This window comes from Mchenga conophoros, linkage group LG20 (assembly GCF_057382185.1).
Source record: "Mchenga conophoros isolate Kocher_MC1m ecotype Shallow Benthic linkage group LG20, M_conophoros_male_GT1.1, whole genome shotgun sequence".
NCBI lineage: Eukaryota > Metazoa > Chordata > Actinopteri > Cichliformes > Cichlidae > Mchenga > Mchenga conophoros.
In genome coordinates, this window is record NC_140545.1 from 5,123,541 (window position 1) to 5,146,476 (window position 22,936).

General features: G+C 40.9%; 2 protein-coding genes across 4 annotated transcripts; both read left to right on the plus strand.

Annotated features, from left to right (window-relative positions):
- Positions 1-576: 576 nt before the first annotated feature.
- rbp7a (retinol binding protein 7a, cellular) lies at positions 577-1,988 on the plus strand. Its single transcript, XM_085260578.1, has 4 exons — positions 577-738; positions 859-1,037; positions 1,178-1,279; positions 1,410-1,988. The coding sequence occupies exons 1-4, from the start codon at positions 666-668 to the stop codon at positions 1,479-1,481; spliced, it is 426 nt and encodes a 141-aa protein (XP_085116704.1). The 5' UTR covers positions 577-665; the 3' UTR covers positions 1,482-1,988.
- A 1,423-nt stretch (positions 1,989-3,411) lies between these two features.
- On the plus strand, positions 3,412-22,523 carry ube4b (ubiquitination factor E4B, UFD2 homolog (S. cerevisiae)). 3 transcript variants are annotated; one of them, XM_085259478.1, is made up of 29 exons: positions 3,412-3,741; positions 4,730-4,949; positions 9,565-9,700; positions 9,877-9,964; positions 10,293-10,437; positions 10,523-10,748; positions 10,929-11,390; positions 11,938-12,048; positions 13,505-13,646; positions 13,951-14,051; positions 14,251-14,365; positions 15,090-15,173; positions 15,338-15,394; positions 15,877-15,993; positions 16,392-16,490; positions 16,590-16,703; positions 16,903-17,101; positions 17,383-17,521; positions 17,605-17,704; positions 17,897-18,024; positions 18,207-18,305; positions 18,539-18,774; positions 18,912-19,038; positions 19,191-19,335; positions 19,563-19,697; positions 20,162-20,353; positions 20,735-20,909; positions 21,905-22,051; positions 22,204-22,523. In XM_085259478.1, the coding sequence occupies exons 1-29, from the start codon at positions 3,715-3,717 to the stop codon at positions 22,266-22,268; spliced, it is 4,131 nt and encodes a 1,376-aa protein (XP_085115604.1). In that variant the 5' UTR covers positions 3,412-3,714; the 3' UTR covers positions 22,269-22,523. The 3 variants fall into 3 exon arrangements, with proteins under 3 accessions (XP_085115604.1, XP_085115606.1, XP_085115607.1); XM_085259480.1 differs by lacking the exon at positions 11,938-12,048; XM_085259481.1 differs by lacking the exons at positions 10,929-11,390; positions 11,938-12,048 and having other exon boundaries at positions 3,413-3,741.
- Positions 22,524-22,936: the final 413 nt, after the last annotated feature.

The window sequence follows — 22,936 nt, forward strand, 5'->3', positions numbered from 1 at the left end:
TCAGTCAAACAGAAAGTGACATGGTTGTGGAGGAACTTTGGTCCACTCTTCTATGGCTGTGCTGCCTTTTTCTATTTAGAGAGAAGAGGCTTTGTCCCGGTGATGATTCCAACGATTCCAGCTGCTCCTTGCTGCTGCTTACCTTCTTAATTCCTATCGAAGCAATTAGGGTGGATTTCGCTTGTGTACTTAGTCATGTAAAATCTCTTTTCACATGGCTGTATTTACTGCAGTTATATAACAGAAATAGAGTGACTGCTTTGCCATCATTGTACAAGTGATTAATTCTGAGTATATTTTTGTTTTATTAAAAGAAAAGGATAAAAGCCTTTCAGTCCATCATTCAAATCCAAACACTGCTTCTGGATAACATGCACCATTAGGATTTGAATGCCATAAAGGCGTGATGCCTGGGGCAAATTTTCACAGCCATGTTTAAACTGAACTGTTGCACCAGTCTGACACGTCTGGCCTCTTCTTTACTCTGGAACAAATCAGTTCACCTCTCTCATCCTCAGGTGACAGGACACACCTGCCTCTGAGTCTCCTGATCTCATATAAACAGCATTTGCCTCAGCCTCCTCTCAGCAGTCTGCACCTGACCGGCTCAGGATCACCTTGCACTTACACGCTTCCCAAAAGAAGGAAAAGTCAAGTCCGTCAGCATGCCTGCCAGCCTGAGTGGCAAATGGGAGATGATCAGCAATGTCAACTTTGACGACTACATGATTGCGCTGGGTAAGTCCGCGTGTTGTTTCCCTCCAGAGTATGTGCATTCACATCATTCAAAATGCACTTTTGTAGAAAAACACGGCAGCAGGGCTATTTATCATTCAACTTCTTTTTCCACTTTTCCAGGCATAAGCGCTTCCTTACGAAAAATTGCTGCAAAACTTACCTTAAAGAAAACAATTGAGCGGCAGGAGGACCAGTTCGTCGTCAAAACCACGAGCACTTTCCGAAACTACACGGTCACCTTCAAAGTGGGCCAGGAATTTAACGAGTTTACAAAGGGACTAGACAACAGACACCTGAAGGTGAATGGGAATGGCTAAAGTGTATCATAAATATCATAATTGGAAGGGTTTGTTTCATAGATAATTGATGCACTTTGAATATTATGCATGTTGAAAAACGAGTCGCGATTCACGCTTTTGCTTCTCTGTTACCTGTGCAGTCACTCGTGAGATGGGAGGGGAACAAACTAATATGTGAACAGACTGGAGAGAAGAAGAACAGGGGATGGACTCACTGGATTGAAGATGACAAGCTTCATCTGGTAAGACTGTGAATTTGGACATTCTACATAATACACAGAATTTAAAAACTATGTATTATTGAACTCATTTTAATCTGTTATATTTAAATAAAATGTAATTATTAAAACTTTTCTGACCTTTTCTCCTTAGGAGCTGTTCTGTGAAGGACAAGTCTGCAAGCAGGTTTATAAGAACGTTTCAAAGACGAGAGAAGAAGAATGAAGAGTTGGAGGAGGATCTTGAGGTGGTCCAGAATTAGAAGATTAGTAGATTTATCAGCGTAAAACCCTGACTGTGAAACCCACCCCGAGAGTTGCGACTGGTGTCTTCCCCGTTGCTTATATACTCGGTTCAGGTGGAAACGTCTGTACTCTCAGGGTATGCATTTACACCACTAGATGGTATCGCTGCAATACTTTTGTCAGATGCTGGTCTGTCTGGTCCAGCAGCCTGTCGGTGCGTGCCTCTATCCCAAACCGTCAAGAATGTTTATAGCACCATTCAGCTGGCTGAAAAAATGTCTTTTTTTGTTAAATATTTAGAGCTATGAGAAAAAGGAGACACGGGTGCCGCTTGTGCTCTCCGTCGTGCATTTTGTTCAATGTTTCTGTAAATTTCTCATTCATGCAAGAACATTTATAACCAGTGTAACTGAAAGTTATTCATAGGATGTTTGTAATACAGTTTTGTTGTATGTAATATGTGAGTAAGAAAAATAAATCTGATGGAAAAGTTGAAGCTTTTTTTTTATCTTGTTCTTAGTAAACTGACATGTTTTTCTTGTGCCATTAATCACACGTCACCATCGGATCGACCGGTAAAGTCACCGTACCCCGTCGGCTGAATGCTGCTGACACACTTCAACTATAAGTTACACTAATGCATACGATTTGCTGCTTGAGCTCTGCGGTAGAAGCTTCAGGTAACAGTAGTTTAGTGCTTCTGCAGCAATCGTGGTAACCAGAATGACTAAAGGACACTGAGCGGATTATCCCATGCAGGTCACACTTTGGGAAGAACCCCTCATCTCTCTTTGTAATTTAAAAGAGGTCATTCATCAGCGTGTGCAGCTAGTTTTTAAAGCTCAACCCTACTTGATAATTGCATAAATTGCCAGACAAATAGAAATGTGTTGAGGAAATTCTGCGCTCACAGCTGCCCTTCATTGATCCACTTCTGTGCCCAGAGAAAATGTCTCATCTGATTTGACTCTGCAGCACCACCTGTCAGCCACCTATGATCCACTCCCAGGCACTTCATACACTACTCACACTTTGCCTTAGGTGACCTAAATAGGTCACATGGGGTGGGGCAAGGTCTCATAGTGACTTTACCCTTAACCCCAGGTAATGGTAATGACCCACACCTGTTTTCACACCATCCACGACCCTCAGGACCACCTCCAAAGGGGACAGCCCCCACCTGGGACTCTCAATCTTCTTCATTTGTTTTAAAAACTGAAGAAGCTTCTTGGATGGGAAGTGAAACATCTTCACAAACCTAAAGAAATCCAGTTGGACTCTTTTTTTTTTTCAATCTAGGACAGATATTTTTGCACTTATATATATATTCATGAGCATACCATAGAGTATAAATAGTAAATGAACTGGTACTTTCTAGTTAGTTGATCAGTCAAGTGGGACTACTCAAGGTTTAAGTGTCTTGCCCAAGGATACTTGGGTACTTTGGATACTGACTGCCTGTGGGTTTTTTTTTAAAATATATATTAATTACGGCGAGTTATTGCCAAAAATTTTAAAATTTGGTTGCCTATTTAGTTCATCTGGTGTACTGCCCACCCTGTCACACACGTGATGTGGCTGTAACTGCGTTAAAAATAAACAGGCATTAAAATTAAATGTATAGGCACATACTGTGCAGGCATCTTTACCTGGTGACAGATGATTGGCAATTACGTCACTAATATAAGTCTTTGCAGTGACCTTGCACCCCTCTGACTGGCCATGGTTCACGCACGCTCAGTTTGATGCGTTTTATGTGGTAAATGTGACCTCAGTTATAACCCGAGGTCACGCTAATGCAGGAGCGTTACATTAAAGTGACATAAACAGACTTTTATACTTACACAACAGATGAAATACTCCATTTATCTGTGCGACACGCTACGCACCCCCACCTTTGGTCCCTTTGGTCACGTGACTTGTGGAACCAAAATGGCCGCTGTTGTATTTTGACGTATAATAGCTAGCTACTTTTCTTTTTGTTTCATTCTTGGTAGAAAACCAGCAAACAGCAGACTTTTTGGGGGAACTATATTTCGCCATCCTCCGAATATCGGTGTCGTTTTTTATCTTGAAGACAATCAAAATCCTGACACATATATTTGTTGAACGAGTTAGACTATGCATATTTAGATCTAATACAAGCTAGCTAGCTGGCTCTGGCTGGCATATTAAAGCATTAGAAAGTGAAATAGCTAGCTGTCTTAGCTGGGATGATGGAGGAGTTGAGCGCAGATGAGGTAAGGTGACAATATGAATAAACGCTTACACAGGGAATTGAAATGATTTTACGTTACTGACGTTAGAAATGTACGTTTTGCAAATTCTTCCTTTACCCCTTTTAGGGGTATTGCTGCTAGCTGAGATGCTACAAAAACTAGCTGATGGAAGAAATACATTTTCGATAAATATCTCAGTTAGCTAGAACACGGCAGTGGGTGTCACGCAGTTTAACTCAAAGGCTAATTATTCACTTCTTATATTGGGAATATAAGAAGTGAAAGAACGAGAGGCGGATTTGGGCCGTGTTCTATTTAGCTGGAGCAGCTGGGTTGCTAAATGAAAGTAGCTAACGTAATGCTACAAGCTGGAGAACACTGCTCTTATATAAAGCATCGAACATATTTCAAGATATTGTTAGCCGCTTGTAAGTGGCAGATATTTTTCGGTGTTGTGTTTTGACAGGGAGATTAGGAAGGGAAGACGTTCTTTTTACTGATATGTTTTCGCATGTCACCTCGCGGCGGTTTAGCTGACAGTCAGAAATTAGCCTGCGAGACGACTCAGCATAAAAAACACACACAGAGACCGGGCCACCATTGTGCAATCAGCCGTGGGCCGATGCATGGCCATTGAGCTGTTTATGTGAAATCGCATACAGCATACTGCAGCTTACTGTTATCATTTTCAGCTGCTCGATTAGCATTCAGCAGAGTGTGCAGCAGATAATTTAGCTTTAACGTCGCTCCTCGGCCAAGCTGCGAAGATTGGTGTCCGCATCTGACTTTATTCGCGATGTTTTTCTTCAGATCTGACTTTAAAACGTATAACAAAGAAAATCTTTGCCTTTCTGGGCAATACATGCATAATTTGGTTATTCTTACAGTGTCCAGGCATTTATATACATACATATAGGTTTATTAATAACCTATTAATACATTTCAACATTATGCAGTTATGAAGAGCTACAGAGTTCTTTTAATGACCCTTTATATCTGCTCATTCAAGATTCGCAGGAGGAGACTGGCACGATTGGCAGGAGGACAAACGTCCCAGCCTAGCACCCCTCTCAGCACACCCCTGACATCCCCACAGAGAGAGACTCCACCTGGACCCCTCCCTGGACCCTCAGGTGCTGCACCCCAACCCGTGCCACCAGCTGCCTCTCAATCACTGGGCCTCAATGTCCACAGTGGTACCCCTGCCACATCACCTATGGGCACCTCTGGTAAGAAATTAAAGCAAGGTTCTGGGAATTTTCTATAAGGAAAAAAAAATATTGAAAAAAGGTTTGTGGCATTGAATGATTCACAGTGTTAAAATATCAAAAATCCCCCAAATCAGGGTACACTGTGACAAAAAAAGTGTACCCTGCTAGACACGAATGGTGAGCCCTCTAGTACAAAGGTAGAATGGAGGCTTCGCTCATGCACAGGCTCTAGAAAATGCAGCAGAGATCCATGTATGGATACAGCAACAGTTTCCTGGCATTGTTTGTTGCTATGCATAGCCAGCTGCTTTAAAGGTCTTCCTTTTAGGCCCAGTGGTGCATTTCCTAAGTGATTAATAAGAAGAAAAAAATACTGGCAGTTTACAAGCCAAACCTTCTCACTAACTTATTAATGTGTATTACATCTGACATTGGTAGCGTAATCATTCAATCGCATGATTGTTGTATAACCAGGAGAGAGCTGTTAATTCCAGCCCGCTATCCGGAGTAAGAGCCTCTGTTAATCAGATTTCTAACTACCTGTCTGCAGTAGTCAGTAAGCAATAGAGCAGGGCGATATGGCCAAAAATATTTATCACGATATATATTTGAAAATTTGCGATAACGATATAACCGACGATATAATTGATGCGAGACAAAATACAACTCCACAACATTACTAGCGCAAAAAGACAACCTTCCATTTATTTTCACTTAAACAAGAAGCTGGTTTTTATGTACATTAAAGCTTTATAAAAATGTAACAGTGCAAATGCAAATTCCTTGCTGAAAGTTTAACCAAAAGGCATTTCCAGTAGAAATGGGCTGACATATCCTGAGCATAACCATGTATAATATCCACTGAAGTTAAAAAGAGGTGCTTTGCAACATTAAACTGCAGTGTGCAGTACGCATTTTTCGGACCATAAGGTGCACAGGATTATAAGGCACATTAAGCGAAACAAAGCAGTCAGATAAATCAAACTTTATTAAACTCATTCTTCTTGCTTCCTCCACTTCTGTACCATTGATTCATTAATGTTGAATTCTCTGGCAGCTGCTCTATTCCCATGTTGCAGTATATTAATGACTAACCTCGTATTGTGGATGGATTATCTCAGTTGTTCTCCTGACTGAAGTTTGGTCCGTTTACAGCATCCTGCCATGCGATTGCATTTGTCTCTAACCATGAAGAACCTTCACGTTAACTTTTATAAGTGGAAAAGTGTTAGTGTTCGTCCTCCAGCTTCACTGTTTATGTTATGCTAACATAGCTGTGTCGCTAGCGATCACGTAGCACATCATTATATACCAGCTAGCCCAACTTCAGTAACCCTACAAACGTCACTGCTGTTTAGTTTCCTGCCTTCATTTATGTTGGAAGTGATAGCAGAGCTGTACGTTTGACTTTTTTCAGAAATCTCTCAGTCAGAACGTGCTATATCATGCTTAGGTAACTAGCGAAACTAGCGAGCTAACTTCCGCTAGCTTCCTGCTAACTTCTAACTCCGTTAAATGTAATAACTTTTGTTTTCATGGATGCCTGGAAGTTAAACTTTATAGTTACACCTGGTAAAGCAGCAATGCTGATCGTTTTATTAAAGATGAAAGAATTTAGACAGTTTTTAACGCTCAGTGATGCTGCAGTGTTGTTTGACCTGAAGCATACGGAGTTTAGGACCCAGATTACTCCCAGATTTAAGAGCATCTTAGTCTGACAAATACAACAATAACGACGGCCGCTTGCATGTTCTGCAAAAAAATGTGCTTTGTCGTGTATCTGACGGACAAACACCAAATCAGTTCCACATCACTGAAGTTGCACCATTTTTACAAACCAATTCTGGTTCATCTGTTTCACTCAACAATCGGCCATGTGCGTATGAAAACAAAGGCACTGCGCATGCGCGTTTTACTCCCATTCTATCGCGATATTTCATTTTCCTATCGTTGCCTAACATTATACCGGTATTACCGTGAACGGTATAATATGGCCCAGCCCTAGTAAGCAACTTAAAAATTGCAATCTGAGCCTTTGCTAACCCAGACTGACTAAACAGTTGGTTCTTCCTTAAGCAACAGCTGTGACACGAATTCTCAAAGTGTACATGGTTGCTTATTCATGTCATATCTTTGTGTGGTTCCCAGTGGTAAGTGTTAGAGAATGGTAGTAAAAAAAGTGCCGTATTTTCAGCATTAAACGTCATCTTTGATTACAATATCAGGAAAGATTAAGATGATAAAAACTATTTTGTACAAACGTCTTGATGCATTCTTAATCATCCAGGAAAGTAAAACTCCAAAAGTTAATTCTGTTCATCTGGACGTAGCGTTTTGTGGGAGAAACGTTTTGTCACTCATCCAAGTGACTTCTTCAGTCACAGCTGACTGCAGGTTTCCCCAAATCTTATAAACAGTACATTTGCATTGATACAATGCTGTGATTGCAGCCATTCCCCAACTCTCTGTGAATGGGACTCATGGCCATTGATCAGTGGTCTTTGATAAGTGGGTTTTGGTCGGTGGTTGTTGATCAATGGTCGTGAGAATTTGCGTAATTAGGATTAAGGAACTGACCTCCCAGCCCATTGTTCCTTCAGTGGGCTGGTTTCAGTCATTATGGAAATGTACTGTTTATAAGATTTGGGGAAACCTGCAGTCAGCTGAAACTGAAGAAGTCACTTGGATGAGTGACGAAACGTTTCTCCCACAAAACGCTACGTCCAGTAGAGCTGACGCATGCACCAGTTCATTGTATTTCCAGACTTGCTTTCGGCACAATTTACAGTGCACGCTACTCTGTTTTTTGTCAGACTTGAAATAGCCGAAATACCTTCACACTACGGAACTTCTATGGCTCTTCCGTTCGACAATCTCTCCGGCATTGCAACCATCATCTGTTTTCTCTTCGGTCACGCTCGGTTGATTTTTCTAGTCGGCACACTCATTTCCTCCATTACCCGCTGGCTGCTTCCCAAACAAACACACGTGCGGCTTGGCACTTGTGCTGTACGTAACAAGTCACGCGACGTGACGCTGTGGCTGTGATTGGTTCGGCTCTGCGCTACTTAATTTAGATTGGCTGACCTTTTTTTATTTTTTTATTTTTTATTTTTAAGAGGACAAGAGCGGCGAGGTCTATCGCGATAGCTTAATTTCTCTATCGAGTAAAAGTTATATCGCGATACATATCGTTATCGTTCTATCGCCCAGCTCTAACGTCCAGATGAACAGAATCAACTTTTGGAGTATTTTGTATAAAAACTAAACCTGAGGCATAGTTGAACAATCATTTCAAAGTCAAAGCCTTCTTTTTTAAAAACTTGTAGATATGTATATTAATATTTTCTTCATTTCTTTTTTTTTTTTTTCTGGAAAATGTATCCTTTTTTTCCCTGACTACTGCCACAACTTTAGGGCCTTTTTGCACATCCTCTTCCTCATTTCCGCTTCTTACATTTCTTGATCTTTTCATGTCATCACACTCTGATATTATGCCAGCCATGTATAGATTTACCGTGTATGTCCTAGATTTTGGTCTACATTTATTGACATAGAAAATTAGGAGTTTCCCTTTGATCACAACATCCAGATGCGTTTGTCAGTCCACATGCAAGGCATTTGATTGGTTTATTCTTTTTGTTTCAAAATATTTTCATTGAATACATCAGAAAATAGGATTTAATGTGAAAGGTAACTCGAGGGCATTTCAAAGAGGAATCAGCCCTGTGTGCTGTGCAGTTCACTGGTAAAGGTGTCTTCCTTTCTTTCTGTACAAAGGCCAGTTGCAAGTGAAGAGTAAACATGACTGATGTTTGGTTTTAGGTGACTGTTTGACATCAATGACCTGGATCCATCATGTTTTTTGTTTCGATTTAATTTCCTCAGAGTTCTTAGTGTGCTTTTTTGACTATGTCGTTACCCTAATCGCTGTATGTTGGGACTGATTATACCTTGAAAGCAATAAAAAGATTAGAAAAATCTGTAAAAAAGGAAAAGACATGATAGACTAAAATTCAACGCTGTGCAAAGGATTTAAAGTGTACAGTATGAATCAATACAGTCAATATTTTTCATTTCTCGAAAACTTTAGTTCATCTGAGGGGTTGGTGAGTTATGTCGAACTTAAAGTCAGAGCTTTCTGCGTCACAAAAGTAGCTTTCAACCCTCTGCTCACCACATAACATGGTAGGGAGCAGGTTACATTCAGTTTCGATTTAAAGGCTTGGGGGATTTTTGTGTTTCTCTTATTTACAGTATGTAAGTGCACAAACTGTGCAACTTTCAGTCAATACAGTTAATTTCACTTTGATCTGCTGACAGACTAAAGTGACTTTGTTAGGCTGTGGAAGAATAACAGCAATGTTATATTGTATGCAGTTTAAAGTCCTCACGTATGCACTCAGCATTGCAATAATTAACTCAAATTAAACGTTTTTCTTACTGCTCTGTGCACACAGACCGCTACACCTGTGTTGAAAAACACAAGAAAAAAAAAGCAAATTTAAAACCTTACTATTTCCATTTTATCTGAAGACGGAGGCACAAGAAACCCTCCAGAAATGTGTCAGATTTGATTCATTTTTGTCATTGTTGTTCAGAGAGATTCACTTGTGGTGTTTTGTTCTTCCAGGGGTCGCTTATGGTAGTCAGAGCAGCGAGGGTGTGAGCTCACTCTCCAGCTCCCCCTCCAACAGCCTTGAGACTCAGTCCCAGAGTTTGTCCCGATCGCAGAGCATGGATATCGACCCTGCCTCCTGTGAAAAGAGGTGAGAGCGTCTCCTGTGTCCAATTGCCCTACCCAGCTTCTGTGTTCATTCTCAAATACTCCTTATCTGTGGAATTAGATAAATATTGACACTGTGTACGATTGAGCTTGGAGTAATAGCATAGTTTGCTTGGAGATAATGGCTTATTAAGAACTGTGGTTTCTCTTTTATTCCAGCATGTCCCAGGTGGATGTGGACTCAGGGATAGAGAACATGGAGGTGGAGGACAGTGACCGCAGGGAGAAGAGAAACTTGACTGAGAAGGTAAGCAGTTAGAGTGAACATTAATCAAAAGATGTCGCCTCCTGGACTTTGACCATATCTATCAGGATATCAAGAAAGTTCTAACCGAATAAACATTAAAGGAGTGTCTGGTTGTTTGCAGACGGGTGACTTTCCACAAATGCTATTCTTGGTTTCATTTTTGTTTATATCAACTCATTCACACGTACCTCTGTTGTTTCTTGCTCAACCAGAGAGATCATGAGATAACGAGTATCCTGAGACTCAGTAATGCTTGTTCATTATGCATGTTTTGTTTTTGTTTTTTTTTTTTAAATCAAGGCTTCACTGTTTTTTTTCTGCATCTTAGGAAACTTCTGCAAACTCAGATGTCTCTGAAGAACAGGCCCTGCAGCTCATTTGCAAGATTCTCCGCGTATCGTGGAAGGAGCAGGATAGAGATGTCATCTTTCTCCCTTCACTGGCTGCAGAGTTTCACCAGAACCCTAAAGAAGGTAACGCCACTAAACAACAGCTTTGACCATAAAAAGCTGCACACGTGGGAGGCTCGTCCGACTGTTGTTATGTTTTCTCCGGCAGTATACTCTGACTTCAAAGACCTCATCAGCCAGATCCTGATGGAAGTCTTAATGATGTCCACCCAGTCACGTGTCCACAACCCCTTCGCCAGCTTGACAGCCACCTCACAGCCAATTGCAGCAGCCAAATCCCCCGACCATCGTCTGACACTGGTGCAACCCTCCAGCCAAGGTGGAAGCCCAATGGGCCCTAGCGCTGGATCCTTTGGAGCCAGCTCTCTGTCCAGGCAAGTGCCACGAGTCATTATTAAGCTCGCGGAGACATATCAAGGCTGTTGATTGGGCTGTTTTTTCTATTTACTTTATTATCATGCTGCCATGTTCTTCCCAGTCTTTTTCATCATGCTTTAATCATTTCTGTTTTTAAGGCTTTAAGATCATTCTTGTCTTAACAATGTTATCCACAGTCTGTATGGCTGTGGTAGTCCTCACCCAGTGGCTTTGGATGCAGCCAAGAGGACCTCCCCCTCTCTCCTCACCCCTACTACACCGTCTACCCCACAGTTCGTTGTTCCCCCCAGCCCACCTGCTTCCACTCCTCCACGGCACTCCCTCAGTGCTCCATCTGCCCCCGTGCCCATTTCCCAAAGGTATCGCCCTTACTCGGTCACCACTCCCTGGGTGGCTCCTTCCCCAACAAGCCCGAGTCACAGAGGGTTTAGTTTCCCTGGACCCTCTCCCAGCCCTGCAGGACCCTCCGTTCCCCCCAACACTCCAGTTTCTGTGCCACCACCTTCCCCCCAGTCTTTATCCTTGAGCTCACCTATGGGTCACAACCAACCCTCCTCTGCAACCTCTCCTATGGTGCCTCCTTCTCCCAGACTGAACACTCGACAGGCTGCCTTTGCTGCCAGGATGCCTCCATCTAGGTATCTAAACTGTCACTTGCATGTCAGAGTGGAGTGCAAACGCAAGCCAACTTACTAAAGCCTGAACCTTTGGTGATGTTTCTGTTCATCACTGGTTATATCTGCTCCTGCATTAACTTTCCTGCATTTAGACGTTACTAGCACTTTAACATTTCTGTGGTTAAAATCTTGTGAGAAAATGAGATTTAAAAAATGCTACCTCTACCACAAAGTAACTATTTAAATTTAGGCAATTAAAAAAATTAATACATACATTTAATATTAACAGCTGTAGTTCTTTGTATAAGGTCATCATGGCACAGAGCTAGCATGAGTGTGCTAAAGGGATAGAAAACTGGTTTAAAAAGAGAGAAAATAGTCTCCATGAAAGCATGCATCTTCCCTGTGCTCCCTTTCTCATTTCCTTTTTTTTGTTTGTTACTGTTCCACATTTGTCTTGATGCTTTTTCCTCCCCCCTGTTGGCTTTCTGCCTCCTCACGCTTGTGCATCATCCTCCTTTCTTCCAGTCTTTCTCTCATTTCACCTGTTTTTCTCTCGTCCTGTCAGCCCCTTTTCGTTCCTGTTTTTTGCCCTCTCTGACATATCTCAGGACAGCGATGATGAAGATTCTCAGGAGGAGCAGGAGGAGGATATTTCACAGGTTCAATTTGGGTCCAGGTACACCACTGCGTGGTGTGTGTTAATGCGCGTGTGTGTGCACGCTTGCTCAGGGATGGGCTCTGATGCATGTTCCAGCGGGTCCGGTAGGCTTGCCACTAACCGTGCACAAAGACGCCAGGCGAGATTAAAGAAGATTAAACCATGTTTAGGAGTGTTTTGGTCATCGACATTCAGAGATAAATTCCCATAACTATAAATTTTAGTACATGCAATATGGAGGTAAGTAATAACCACATTAACTCTTCTGCAAACGGCTTCAAGATGTAGAAAATCTTCAGTGCTATGAATGGCTCATTAATGACTCTGCGTTTCTGTCTGTATAAGAATCCATTTTTACGTTCCCATCTTTCTTTTTAAGAAGGAGAAATCACCCTTAGCTCAAAGACATGTGAGCCACTGTTTCATCATTATGTAACCCGATCAGACAACATTAGATATTTATGTATAAGCCTACCAAACCCGTATTTTGTGTTTTTGATTGCAAACATTGGAAGTAACACCATGAATCCCTGACTGCAGAACTTCAAGCTCTCTGGCACTGCCCTGCCTTTGATTCATAAATGGAGTATTATGTCTCTAAGAAAATATTGTTGCTTACTATTTAAAACCATCATTTAGCCAGTATATGTGTATATATGTATGTGCGCAGAAATACAGAATATATTGCTCACATTAGTAAATGAAATCTACTTTGTTGATATCTCTTTTTTATGCTGTGGTCAAATGTTTTCGCTCACACTTTGAGTCTGTCTTCATTGTAGCCTCATTTGTGTTCATTGTAGCTTATAGGATCCATATCTTCAGTAGCAAAGTTGCCTAAAAATCAAACCGTATGTTTGTTTGTTTGTTTGTTTGTTTGTTTGTTTTATTTGAGGACCATAAGTACAAACCTTAAAAAGTGTTGATGAAATAAAGTAATTTGATTGGGTACCGACATTAACATTCTCTTGCAAGGAGCTGAGAAACTGTTCCTCACAGTAGCAGAAACAGTTAATTCACATTTGAACATCTAATTCACATTTGAGTTCAGTTTGCTTCTTATCTTATTGAAGAAAGAAAAAAAATCTGTAGAGCTCGACCCATATAGGACTTTTTAAGACTCATACTGGTATTTGGTGATTTAGAAACAAAATTATATCGGCCATTTGTTTTGTTTTGTTCTTTGTTTGTTTGTTTTCAGGCACACAAAACATAAGCAGATTCCCTTTTTCTTACATGTAATTTGTGTGCTCTTACTGAGTTGACATGACAATACAGTTTAACACTAATCTTATTTTACCATCTGCTCTGATCACCCGGTGGTTGAATTTTGCAATGCTACCTTTAAAGTGCTTTAGTTTGTCGTCTTTCGGGACTTTTCAGGAAAGTTTGATTCTAATGGCACGTCTGTCCACACTGTGACATTTCCTGTTATTTGATGAGCCCCTCTGTCTGTGTCTAATTTTTTTTGTAGTCTTGGGGCATGTGGAGGGGGGATGTCCTGCGAATCAGCCAGCGACCGCTTCACCATTGAAACATGCAAAGAGACAGAGATGCTGAACTACCTCATTGAGCGTTTTGACAGTGTTGGCATGGAGGAGAGGAAAGCTCCCAAGGTAGATGACAATCTGTGAGACCAATAAATATCCCGACCAGGATTTATAGCAGATGATTTATTTTTCTTTCCTAAAATATTTAAGATTTGAGATCAAAATCCTAATAAGAGCTGATATATAAAGGACTTTAATATGTTCTTCATGTTTCAATTGTTTTAAAATGCGCTGAGTATAGAAGAACAGGTTGTGCTTTGTAGACTAGCTGCAGGCATTAGGCATAGCTCGTCACATAACACTTTTTTTTTTTTTTTTTTTAAATCACACTGCAGTCGTTCTCACTCTTCTCTCTGTGTTTCTTTCTCAGATGTGTAGCCAACCAAATGTCAGCCAGCTTCTCAGTAACATTCGCTCTCAGTGTATTTCCCATGTTGCCCTGGTCCTTCAAGGCGCTCTGACCCAGCCTCGGTAAGAAGCCATCCATTAACTCAGACGATCTCTGGGTTTTTACTTCTTTTTTTTGTTTGTTTTTTTTAACGCTCTCACCATATTTGTGCATCTTCCATTCCTTTTCCCTCTCTGTATCCATAGCAACTAGTCATTCACCTTGTCTCCAAATGTGTGATTTTATTAATTAATTAATTTGCTGTGTGTTTACTACTTTTAGGAGCCCTCTCCAACAGTCTCTGCTGGTACCTTACATGCTGTGTCGGAACCTTCCATATGGCTTTATTCAGGAGCTGGTGCGCATTACTCACCAGGAGGATGAAGTATTCAGACAGGTGACGAGCACATCCATCCATTCTTTTGGATCTGTTTATGCTTACTCAAAGCTGTGGGTTTTTTCCAAAAGAATTCTTTGCTTCCTGTGCACTATGGCTCATACTGTTTGGTACAGACCGGCTCTTTACACACACCCATAAATAATCTAGTTAACTGTAATTAATGGGGATGAATCAGTTTACAAAGGTGGAACTATATTTCTTCATAACAGCTGGAGATGATCTCATACAGCCATATACAGTTTGTACTGGGTGATTCAACTAAGCAAACCCCAAATATCCATTTTTAATTGTCAGGTTCAGCACAGATAGAACTGGAAAGTCTGCACGCTGAAGCTTTACCAGCCCAGCATGACTAAACAGACTGTACTGGGTTGAATCTTTCACGCTGTGTTTCTCTGGGTTGATCCTGCAAAGCCAGAAATGATAATTCGTTACAAAAACATCCTTGCCCTTTTTTTTCCCCAACCTATTTCTCCTGTAGATGGAGCACCTAAATTTAAACAGCTAGAAGGTGACGCCTTGACGCCTTTATTCCCCCCATATTTTGCCATCTGCTTGTCCAGATGCATGAATATAAAAATGTAAAAACAGAGTGATCCCATGTTTAGGGCAGCTAGTTAAACGCCCTCACGGTGATGTGTAAATACAGACCGTGTGAATGTTTCTCCAAGGTCAAAATGCACTGAAGCATGCTGTTTAATGTGTTGTTGTTTTTATTTAGATTTTCATCCCCATCCTCCACGGCCTGGCTCTTGCAGTCAAAGAATGTTCCTTTGACAGTGACAACTTTAAATTTCCCCTCATGGTAAGGAGACATTGTCCTGGTCTTTCCTGCAGCTGCCGTATTTCTGTAGGGAATATATCATACAGCATGGGATGAAGCACACATCCACACAACTCATTTTTAGCACAGTTCACATGTTGGGTTGTAATCTTTTTCTGACCTGATGTCTGTCTTTGATTTTACAGGCATTAGCTGAGCTTTGTGAAATTAAGTTCGGAAAGACTCACCCGGTGTGCAATTTGGTAAGTATACAAATGGAAAGGTAAAGCTGCATCGTAACACCTGAGTGTTGTTCACTGGGTCCTTATGGCTCCAATTATTTTGGACATCTATTGTGAAAGCAGTTACCCTGAGCTTATTAATAAATGTAGCTGTTGTAAATGTACTTTCCTCATACCAGGAAGGTATGAACTCTGCCTGTTGTGAGAATTTTCCTGTTACATGGAAAAAGGGCAAGAGGAAATTCCCTGGTGGAGGGGTGGGGTCTCTTAGCTCTCTTAGTGTTTGTTATCTGTCCAATAATATTCTTTACTTAGTGTTTAAGTTTTTAAAATACTGTGGAATTAATTGATGTATAATTAGCCATTTAGCTTCACTTAGGGAAAATGAGTTATGAGTTACAGTTACTGTTGATTAGTATATAATATATAAATGTATAAATCAGTGTTATTAACCACACTTGACAATAACATGTATTAAATCAATGACTGTGTAATGTGTGCAGGTAACATCACTGCCTTTGTGGTGTCCCAAACCTCTGAGCCCTGGATGTGGCAGAGAGATTCAGAGACTGTCCTACCTGGGAGCCTTTTTCGGCCTCTCTGTGTTCGCTGAGGATGATGTGAGTTGTTCTCTACGATGAGTTGTACTTTGTCTGAATCTCAAATAAATCAGGAGTGTCAAACGTAAGGCCCGGGGGCCAGAATCAGCCCGACTCCAATCGGTCCGAGTGAATGGCTTAGGAAAAGGTGAAGGAGGGCATAAATTGTGGACTTCTAACTGTCTTATCAGAAGTTTTTCTACTTCTCCTACTGATGAGGACTTCCCCTGTGACCCTTCTTATTACACCATATTATTATTATTATCTAATTAAGTAAAGGATAAACTATGGGAAGTAACGCAAACCTCATATTAAAAAAAAAACAGAACAAAACTGAAAAGTACCAACCATTTCGATAACAAAAGTTTTGTTTTGTTTTTTTTTTTTTGCCTTTTTTTTTCTTTCTTTCTGTTTTTTAGACAAAAGTTGGAGACAAATACTTCTCCGGCCCGGCCATCACCATGGAGAACACACGAGTTGTCAGCCAGTCACTGCAGCACTACCTGGAGTCTGCAAGGGTAAGTCTCTATTTCATGTTTTTATTTTTTATTTTTAATAGTTGTTTTTTCCAGCAGTGTGGAATGATGTTGTTTATTGATTTATTTTTTTAAAATCAGGGTGACATGTTCAAAGTTCTCCACAACATCCTGCTAAACAGTGAAACGCGGGAGTTGGCTCTTAATTACATGGCAGCTCTAGTCAACTACAATGTGAAGAAAGCCCAGATGCAGGTAAAGTTGTATGTTTTACAAATTGATGTTTTTCATATTACTAGATTCAGACCATAAGGAACAAACCTGATTAAAAGTATATTAATTTTAGAAGTCATTCTTGATATTATTTAATCTTCGGGGGCAGGTGTTTACTGTGTGTTTGTAAAGATTTTAATAAAAAAAAACCAAACAAACCCCACATTCTCCTCTCTTCCAGACTGATGACAAGCTGGTTTCGACAGACGGTTTCATGCTCAACTTCTTATGGGTGCTGCAACAGCTGAGCATGAAGATCAAGTTAGAGACAGTGGATCCCTACTATATTTTCCATCCACGGTGTCGCCTTGTCGTCAGTCTTGAGGAAACGCGTCTCAAAGCCACCATGGACGAGCTCAAGGCCTGGCTGTCTGAACTACGTAAGCTGGCATAACCAGAAATGCTCACATACATATGATCATTTTAGTAAATCTAAGTGGACCGCATAGGTTTTGAAGAGGGCGGTCGTTAAAGATAAATATCACTTGCATGTGAACTCGTAATTCTGCAGTTCTCATGAACTAATCCTAAGCATATCAGAGCCACGGTTTTGTTTTGGGGTATTTTTAACTAATCTAATTGGTTAAAAGAGTCACTTGTAGAGACTAAAGCTGATATTTGTGTCCTTATAACCATAAATTTCATCTGTGAATATCTACAGATAAAGACCCCGCCAAGTTCACAGAACCCAAATTTCCTACCGAGTGTTTCTTTTTGACGCTTCACACCCACCACTTATCCATCCTGCCTGGCTGCCGGCGCTACATCCGGAGATTACGAGCCATCCGCGAACTCAACAGGTACACGCTCACACATCTACACAGACAATCATATCGCGTTAAGTGTATGCGTGTGTATTAATACTGCTATTTTTATCTTTTAGGACTGTAGAGGAGCTCAAAAACAGTGAGAGCCAGTGGAAAGATTCTCCCCTGGCGAGTCGACACAGAGAGATGCTCAAACGCTGCAAAACTCAGCTTAAGGTCAGTGTTACGTACTTGTAGATGGAGCCACTGTCTTAATTCATTTAATGATCAAACATCAAGGACCAATTTAAATGTAGAGATGTGAGAATGCTCTCAGCATTTCTTGGTTGGGTATATTTGGAAGACACGCGTGGCTGATTTTGGCACGGAGCATGTTTACAGACGAGTGATTGTTACTGTGTGTGACAGAAACTGGTGCGAGCCAAAGCTTGTGCTGATGTGGGCCTTCTGGATGAGAACCTGCTCCGCAGATGTCTGCAGTTTTACAGCACAGTCATCCAGCTCATTCTTCGCATGGTGGACCCCACCTACCCCAAGTTAGTCACCTCTCCTCTGACGCACCATGTTGCCATTTGTTTTGATATCGATGTCAGAGGAACAGCTGTGGCATCACACAGTTTGTCTGTTTTTTCCCAGTATTTTTATTTTTTTTGCTTCACTTCTTCAGTTTATTATTAAATCAAGAAGTAATATGTTTGTTTTTCCCTCCCTTGCGCAGCATTAACCTGCCTCTGAACCCCGAGATTCCCAAAAGCTTTGCCGCTCTGCCCGAGTTTTACATTGAAGATGTGGCAGAGTTTCTGCTTTTTGTTGTGCAGTAAGTCCTCTGCTCTCTGCTCATCTATCATGTTTTAATGACTGTCCTGTGGAGGGCAGTAATAAAATGTTAACAGGAAGGAACGATGAGGGGGAAAATACAGATATTAAATGCTTAACAGGTCTATAAATGTGTATATACATGTATAAATCCATAATTCCCGGTGAACTTTGTGAGGAAAAATTAAATCCAAATAAGGGATTTGTGAACTGCTATCTCCTCTTTTCTCACAGGTACTCACCCCAGGTTTTATATGAGCCATGTGTCCAGGACATTGTCACCTTCTTGGTGGTGTTCATCTGCAGTCAGAACTACATCAGGAACCCCTACCTTATCGCCAAGTTGGTGGAGGTGCTGTTCGTCACCAACCCCGCTGTTCAGCCTCGTACTCAGCGATTCTCTGAAATGATGGAGAACCACCCGTTGTCCGTCAAACACCTGGTCCCTGCTCTCATGAAGTTTTACACTGGTGAGCTTTATGTTGTGCTGCAGCTCTCTGCTGATGTTGTGCTCGGTAGAATAAAAAGCTTTACAACTTGTTCTTTACTACAAGTTGTGATCTTTTCAAGCAAAAAGTTCACTAAAATCTTTCCCTCCTCTGGTCAGATGTTGAGCATACCGGTGCTACCAGTGAGTTTTACGATAAGTTCACTATACGGTACCATATCAGCACGATCTTCAAGAGCCTCTGGCAAAACATTGCCCACCATGGAACCTTCATGGAGGAGTTCAAGTGAGTTTGCTATTGACAAAAACAGCAGTTGCAATGTTTAATTTAATTTTTTCCCCCTTATTTTAAAGAAATTGTGGTTTAGAGTGTGTGGCTGTATGACTTTTCCAGCCTCACATCCTCTTCTGTCTCCTTTTGTCCTTCTTTCACACCAGCTCTGGCAAGCAGTTTGTGCGCTACATCAACATGCTGATTAATGACACCACCTTCTTGTTAGATGAGAGCCTTGAATCCCTGAAGCGTATTCATGAAGTTCAAGAGGAGATGAAGAATAAAGAGCAGTGGGAGCAGCTGCCAAGGGTCAGTGCTCAGTTTTTTTAGGACCCTATATTTGTTTATCAGTTTTTAACAGAGTCTAGCAAAGACAAAAATGTCAGAGGTCATGTTTTATCAGATTATCGCTTCATTCACAGTTGTGCTGAGCTGTGAAGACAGGCAGAAGGTTACTGCCATTGTGTAGGGTAACTTATTTATTATTTTGTCTTTTTTTTTTTGTTGTTTTTTGGGGGGGTTGTACAAATTTTCAGGAGCAGCAGCAGAGTCGTCAGTCCCAGCTGACTCAGGATGAGCGGGTGTCCCGCTCCTATCTGGCCCTGGCTACCGAAACAGTTGAAATGTTCCACATCCTCACCAAGCAGGTCCAGAAGCCTTTCCTAAGGCCTGTGAGTGTCACTGTTACCAATGAACACTTGATGTATTCTTGAGATTTATTCTCAGTTATACAAGTAATATAAAGGAAGCATTATTTGCCATTTTCCTCCAGGCATAGCATAGAATAGGTACGTTGTCATTCAAACATACACCAGTTAGTGCACGTTAGAACAAAATGTCGGTCCATTGACTCGACATTGGACTAATGTATGCATCCATCCACCCATCCATGCATCCATCCATCTTCCCTTTTCCACAGCAATAAAACAGCAAAAAACAATGTATATCATTATTCCAGACATAATGCACTGCCATGAATATACAGTAATGTGAAACAGTCCAGGGACAGTTTCAGAATGTACCTTGTTTATGTATAAGAGGGGTGTGGGGGTTATGGAGAGTTCAACAGTCTGTCTTGGGCAATGAAACTATTGGAGAATGTGCTTTTCTAAACAGTGGCTTCTTCTTCACACAGGAGCTGGGGCCTCGTTTAGCTGCCATGCTGAACTTTAACCTCCAGCAGCTATGCGGGCCCAAATGTCGGGACCTGAAGGTGGAGAACCCAGAGAAGTATGGCTTTGAGCCCAAGAAACTCCTAGACCAGCTGACAGACATCTACCTGCAGCTAGACTGTGCTCGCTTTGCTAAAGCTATAGCAGATGACCAGGTTGGCACTGACGGGAGAGGGGGGGAAATTTGATGTCCGGTCTACATTTAGTTATCCTGAATCATCTGTCGTGACTTTATTGCCGTGCCAGTTAGCATGAATTCTCTACTTCACGTGGAGAATATAGTGTGTGTGTATATATATAATTCCTGATTTGTTGAGAGAACAAAGAGAACATTATGAATGATGAAGCCACATTATTGCACATTATTGTTGTCAGAGATTTACATCAGAACATATATGTATGAAACGCAGCAGTTTCTTGTTGTGTGCATTATCAAAATCTGTGTAAGTTTGAAGACATGACTTAAATTTCAAATCTGTGATGTGATGACAGTAAGGTACTGAAGACTGACCTCAGGGACTTGTTGCTCTTTGCAGAGGTCATACAGCCGTGAACTCTTTGAGGAGGTGATCTCAAAGATGAGGAAGGCTGGCATTAAGTCCTCAATTGCTATTGAGAAATTCAAGCTGCTATCGGAGAAGGTGGAGGAAATAGTCGCGAAGAACTCCCAGTCTGAAATGGACTACAGTGATGCACCGGATGAGTTCAAAGGTGTGTGAAAGACTGTTTAAACAGCACAACTAGAACTTTTGAATCTGGTTATGCAGCAATGGTAAAGCGAATCATCTTTCCCACAGCTGGTTTAATAACATCTCACTCTGATATGTGCTGTATCGTTAAATTAATCTATCTAGATCACTTCAGAGTAATGTATTGAGATCCTCAAATAACATCCATATAAAAATAATGGGTCACATTGCGCTGCTTCTGAAAGCATCATATTAAATATCTTTCTAGGTCTTCAAATCCAGTTTTTAAATAATATTGTCATTGTGTAAAAGACTGACCTGTGACCTCGGGTCAGTCAATGACAGACGGGATCTTTAACGGCCTCTTCTGCTATTGAATTCCAGACATGTGTGGTGGATTTTGAAGCTCACACTGGTCATCTAGACAGCTTAGTGCAAGGCTATCGAGTAACCACAGACTTAATATAATCTAGAAAGAGTATGTGGTCTGCGTGCCTCCTTTGATTCTCAGATATGCCAGCTAGCCCACCACAGTTGATGGGAGTGTGCCATACAGGAGACTTGAGTATCAGCTGTCTGTGTAGATGAAATCTCCCATGACAGGTTTTATTTTTGTAGCACCGGAGTCCTACTGTAATAACCTTGTGACATTTCAACACAGAGCCCCACGCCACCAAACGCTCTGTATCGGACTTCATGGGAAATTTTGTTTACTAGTGTTTTGATAGGTGCATCAATATTGTGGTCATATAAAACATTTTTTGGACATGTGACAGGCTCCTACACAAACCAACATGGGCACACATGTATGTCACTTGCTGATTACATTTATTTATTTATTGTTTTTACACTTAAACAAAGAAGTTTAATTTTAATATTTTTGCTTTTAATGTTGTAATACTGGTCCCTCTCCTTGTCCAATCAGGGCGCCAGTGCTGCTGGTGATGAATCAGATTTTTAGTGTAGCATCTCGCTTGTAATTTTCTGTAAAATCTGTTTGTGACTGTGTTACAACAGACCCTCTGATGGACACGCTGATGACCGACCCTGTGATGCTGCCTTCGGGGAACATCATGGACAGATCCATCATCTTACGCCACCTGCTCAACTCCCCCACTGATCCCTTCAACAGGCAGCCACTCACAGAGAACATGCTGGAGTCAGGTAACCCCACCATTTATCCTTTTACTTTATTTATTTTAAACAGATAATGTAAATAAGTGTTGCTGTTTAAGGTACGCAAGATAATGCACTTATAGCTGGAGGCGAGGCTAATAATTTCAGGATGCCTAAATGTCACAATGTTAATTCCACAGTGCCTGAACTGAAGGAGAGGATCCACACCTGGATGAGGGAGAAACAGGGTGGACGGGGTGTCTAAGGACTACGTCACTGATGTCTGGCTAATCATCATTAAGGGATCGGTCCAAATCACCTGAATTCAGCATCACTACTACCAATGAGAACAAAAAAAACAAACATTTTGAATGGAGAGGAAAAAAAGGAGACTTGATTTGATAATTTTTTTTCTTTTATTTCTTTTTTTTTTCTTTTTTTTTTTTTTTGCATTTACCCTTTTTGTCTCAAACCATTATCATGGTTCTAAAACAAAACATAATAAAGCTAAGACTTTTAAGTTTTTCTCATGAGTTTGTGTATATATATATATACATATATATATAAAAAATATATATATCAAAGTATATACATTAATTTAACAATAGTGCATTATAACGCTGCAGAAACCATTACCAACAGGTTTACCTGCGAGGTGCATACAGTCTCTTCATTGATCACCTTCCTTTATGGTTCTCATTTTGTTTGGTATTACTGAGTCTAGTTGGGTTCTGATAAAACTGTTAGCCTCAAGTTTTCTTTATCAAGACTTGTGACGGTAATGAGTTTGAGTCCACGTAATGTTTAATGGTGTCCCAGAGATAACTTATGCACAGTTTGTGCTTGTAGAAGAGGTTCAGGATTGGGAATACCCTAAACTAATCCTCAGTGTCAGCTTTTGTTTTGAGTAAAGTAGGAAGATGAGCTGTGGCT